This window comes from Brachypodium distachyon, chromosome 2, assembly GCF_000005505.3.
Source record: "Brachypodium distachyon strain Bd21 chromosome 2, Brachypodium_distachyon_v3.0, whole genome shotgun sequence".
NCBI classification, from domain to species: domain Eukaryota; kingdom Viridiplantae; phylum Streptophyta; class Magnoliopsida; order Poales; family Poaceae; genus Brachypodium; species Brachypodium distachyon.
In genome coordinates this window covers 31,022,989-31,027,622 of record NC_016132.3, presented here as the reverse complement: position 1 = coordinate 31,027,622, position 4,634 = coordinate 31,022,989, and the positions used below count along the sequence as shown (strand labels likewise).

The 4,634-nt window shown below is 49.8% G+C and overlaps 1 protein-coding gene across 1 annotated transcript; it reads left to right on the top strand.

The window, feature by feature from the left end:
• Positions 1 to 356: 356 nt before the first annotated feature.
• LOC100833073 (trans-cinnamate 4-monooxygenase) lies at positions 357 to 4,234 on the top strand. Its single transcript, XM_003568651.4, has 4 exons — positions 357 to 792; positions 925 to 1,364; positions 2,509 to 2,630; positions 3,404 to 4,234. Exons 1-4 carry the CDS (start codon positions 448 to 450, stop codon positions 4,000 to 4,002), a joined length of 1,506 nt encoding a protein of 501 aa, XP_003568699.1. The 5' UTR covers positions 357 to 447; the 3' UTR covers positions 4,003 to 4,234.
• Positions 4,235 to 4,634: the final 400 nt, after the last annotated feature.

The window sequence follows — 4,634 nt, the reverse complement described above, 5'->3', positions numbered from 1 at the left end:
TCCTCGTGCAAGTGCAACCGCCCGCATTTGATGCTGCTTCGTCGTCTCAGCTCACCTCCTCCTGCTGCTGCTCAGTGCTTACTTACCTACCACCGGTCAGCGCGCCACCCGCCGCGAAGGGTTGGTGTTGCTACTTGCTAGAGCAGCTGCTTTTCTTTTCTCTTCTTTTCTTCCAGTTTTTTTACCAACCCCCGCAAATTGCCACTTTCCGTATTAGCAATGCCAACCTCGACAAAAATGGTTTGTTAGACCAGGGCCCACTTTCGTGAATCCGGCCCAACCAAACTCTTTTGTGCTCAAATCTGACCCGTCTGTCCCTTCGATCCCGTCGATCGCTATAAAATCCCCACCGTTTCCTCTGCTCGAGCCGCAATCATCAGGATTTGCTTTACATTTCTATTCGTTCCCCCTTCTGCTCTGCAACTGCAGCACACACACAGAAACACCATGGACGTCCTCCTCCTGGAGAAGGCTCTCCTGGGCCTCTTCGCGGCGGCGGTGCTGGCGATCGCCGTCGCCAAGCTCACGGGCAAGCGGTTCCGCCTCCCTCCCGGGCCCTCCGGCGCCCCCATCGTCGGCAACTGGCTCCAGGTCGGCGACGACCTCAACCACCGCAACCTGATGGGCATGGCCAAGCGGTTCGGCGAGGTGTTCCTCCTCCGCATGGGCGTCCGCAACCTGGTGGTCGTCTCCAGCCCCGACCTCGCCAAGGAGGTCCTCCACACCCAGGGCGTAGAGTTCGGATCCCGCACCCGCAACGTCGTCTTCGACATCTTCACCGGAAAAGGCCAGGTAGGTAATTAAAGGGCCAATCACCAATTGCCTTTTTTGAATCTTCACGCATACGCCGTGTCTAATTAAGATCTTCCCCAATAGTACTACTAGTATATTCTTAATTGATTTGGTGAAAATGCGATGGAGCAGGACATGGTGTTCACGGTGTACGGCGACCACTGGCGCAAGATGCGGCGGATCATGACGGTGCCCTTCTTCACCAACAAGGTGGTGGCGCAGAACCGGGTGGGGTGGGAGGAGGAGGCGAGGCTGGTGGTGGAGGACGTGCGGGCGGACCCGGCGTCGGCGGTCGGCGGAGTCGTCATCCGCCGCAGGCTGCAGCTCATGATGTACAACGACATGTTCCGCATCATGTTCGACAGAAGGTTCGCCAGCGTCGACGACCCGCTCTTCAACAAGCTCAAGGCGCTCAACGCCGAGCGCAGCATCCTCTCCCAGAGCTTCGACTACAACTACGGCGACTTCATCCCCGTCCTCCGCCCCTTCCTCCGCCGCTACCTCAACCGATGCCACACCCTCAAGTCCAAGCGGATGAAAGTCTTCGAGGACCATTTCGTCCAGGAGCGCAAGTAAGTTTTTGCTACTCCACATCGTGTGGGGATCCATTGATGCTAATTTGTTAATCGATTTCGTAGCATTACCAGTAAAGTAGGACAACCACTTGGTAGCACTTCGATTAAGTTCTTTAATCATCTCGCGCTTTGGTGCATTCGCGGCTGGTGGTTGACCAGTTGCGATGCATCCGTGAGCTGGAGGCCCTTTTCGTTCGTTGGTGGTAGGTGCGTAAGTCGGTTGGTTCCAAAGAGGTGGGTCGGAGATGTGATCCAGATCCCTCTCGCCTCGGACATCAATGCTAGCGACGTCGATAACGTCCGCAAGCAGCAAAGATAGATTTCATTTCATGGACACAAGTTGTGCGCCTACACTTGACTTCTTCATGGTTTCTGAGAACAACCAACGTGTCACGCTGTCGTCCAAGCCAATTCGCATACCAGCAAAAGAAAGAACTCCTGCTCAGCTAGCTAGGACAAACAGAATGAAAGGAACATAAGATCTGTCTCATTGCGTCAGTAACGCAGTATGCCTGGTCCCATATATAGATACTACCAGCACCATGCATCTGGTGATCTTTAAAAAACCTTGCTTGCAAAATTTCATCATTAGGTGAACCCAACACCATGTGATGGCTCACCTTTCCCAGGTTGGACCTTTGCTTTTCGCATCAGTTGGAAAGTTTCGTTCCTGCCTAAATTGTTCGAAGTATTCCTCTTCTTAATAAGTGATGTGAAAAACCCCTTCAGAATTCGATGGGAGGAGTTAGTAAACAAATGGGAAAAAAGAAATCGCACTCATCCTCTAGTAACATGCGAAGTGGAGTCCTTGTAACATGCAGAGCACAATTAGGCGATAGATTAAAATAGGCTAATCGTAGAGCATTCATTTCCCCTGCACTTGCGCATTGCCCCTCTTCCTCTGGTGGGGGGCCAAACCAACGCAATAATTGATTTGATAGTTTAATCCTGGGATTTGGACGGATCGATCATGCCAAGTTGCCAACCATCACCATGACAAGATGGCTGCATTTTACTACAGTACTGTGTGTACTTAGGAAGCTTCTGACGAGTCGTCAGTTATCCAACCCAGTTTTTTTTTTTTTTTTGCGGGTAATCCAACCCAGAAATTAATATGCATGTATACTATGTACGTATGCAGGGAGGCGTTGGAGAAGACTGGTGAGATCAGGTGCGCCATGGACCACATCCTGGAGGCCGAGAGGAAGGGCGAGATCAACCACGACAACGTCCTTTACATAGTCGAGAACATCAACGTCGCAGGTAATTAAGTTCCCTAACTAAACATATACGGAGTATTAGTATACTACTTTAGAGAGAAGATGTTTTACCTGGTAAAGAAACTGGGGATGTGCTCTTAAAAACGTTGGAAAAGAAAGTTTCAAACTACAAATATAGGTTGTGGTACTATTATGATGTGCATAGCCAGGCCGTCATGATGTTGTCGTTCAGTACCGTTTCTTTATGAATAGCTGATTACCACTACTGACATAGTGGTAGCATGTGCGATAGGAAACGTCTTAGTCAAAGCGTCCGTAACCTAACTTTTATTGTTAATTAACGGGCGAGTTAGCCGGCACAAGCAACACAGCGTAGCATGTGAGGACTTTTTCTGTAAAAGAAAAGTAGCATGTGACTTTCTTTCTTTGTGATCCCGTATTAGTCCTTGAACGTGCTAGGAGCAAACTGGACTCACAAGTCAGAACTGCACGCGTCCACGTGATGGAGCAAATTCCTTTCTCGGTCTCAATTTAATTTTATACTCCTTACGACGGAGTTACTCGTCGAAATATTACATTTATTTAGATGCCTTTTAAAATAGATACATCCCTATTTGAACAAATTTTAGACAAGTAATACCGATAGAAGAGATTACTACTCGTTTTTCCCTAATGAATTGTCGGTGCAATATGTCGTACTGTAGTAGATCTGATACTGGTTGATCGATCGAAATTTTGAGACCAAATTAAGGTACAGTACTTGAATTAATTCGAAGATTGTACAATAACCAATGGGATTTATTTTTGTGCGTACAGCCATCGAGACAACGCTGTGGTCGATCGAGTGGGGAATCGCGGAGCTGGTGAACCACCCGGAGATCCAGGCCAAGGTCCGCGAGGAGATCACCGCGGTGCTGGGCCCCAACACGGCAGTGACAGAGCCAGACCTAGAGCGGCTCCCGTACCTGCAGGCCGTGGTGAAGGAGACGCTCCGGCTCCGCATGGCCATCCCGCTGCTCGTCCCCCACATGAACCTGAGCGACGCCAAGCTGGCCGGCTACGACATCCCCGCCGAGTCCAAGATCCTGGTCAACGCCTGGTTCCTGGCCAACGACCCCAAGCGGTGGGTGCGGCCCGACGAGTTCCGGCCCGAGCGCTTCATGGAGGAGGAGAAGGCCGTCGAGGCCCACGGCAACGACTTCCGCTTCGTGCCCTTCGGCGTCGGCCGCAGGAGCTGCCCCGGGATCATCCTCGCGCTGCCCATCATCGGCATCACGCTCGGACGCCTCGTGCAGAACTTCACCCTGCTGCCGCCGCCGGGGCAGGCCAAGATCGACACCACGGAGAAGCCCGGACAGTTCAGCAACCAGATCCTCAAGCACGCCACCGTCGTCTGCAAGCCACTCCAGGCTTAGAATCATTGATGCAGCGAGATCATGCGTGCGTTACATGCCGATGAAGAGAGATCGATCTGTGTTTTGTGTTTTGTACTCTCGGATCAGTTGCAATTTTCTTTGTCGGGATATGTTTTTGTTCATGTCGTGTTGTAGATTTACAAACTGAATTACAGTACGTTGATGTTAAACGCTGTCCGATTCGTGGATGCAAAAAATGAAATGATTACTCATAAATTCAAAACTCAGGTAACGCCGCACAAATTGTATTTACACATTTGTGTTTCTTGCTACTTTCTTTTTCGAAAAAAAATGCCTTTTCTACCTGGTGCAAAACAATTCTGGAAAATGAGTTCAGTACACCCGGCTGATTCTCCGTAGCAAGATGCATATAACCCAGAATAAGAGATTACAAAGTACTCCGTAGTCAATTACATGACGGTGTATTGACGAAAACAAATCATCATGGCTCTTCGCAAAGAAAAAAAGAAAACAAATCATCATGGCTCTTCGCAAAGAAAAAAAGAAAACAAATCATCATGGCACTATTGGGCATGATGGGGCGTCGATTCAGAGCTTATGCCATCATCCATGCCAAGTAAACACCTTTCTGGCTACCCACTCCACCTACAAACACGTTGCTGAAATCACTT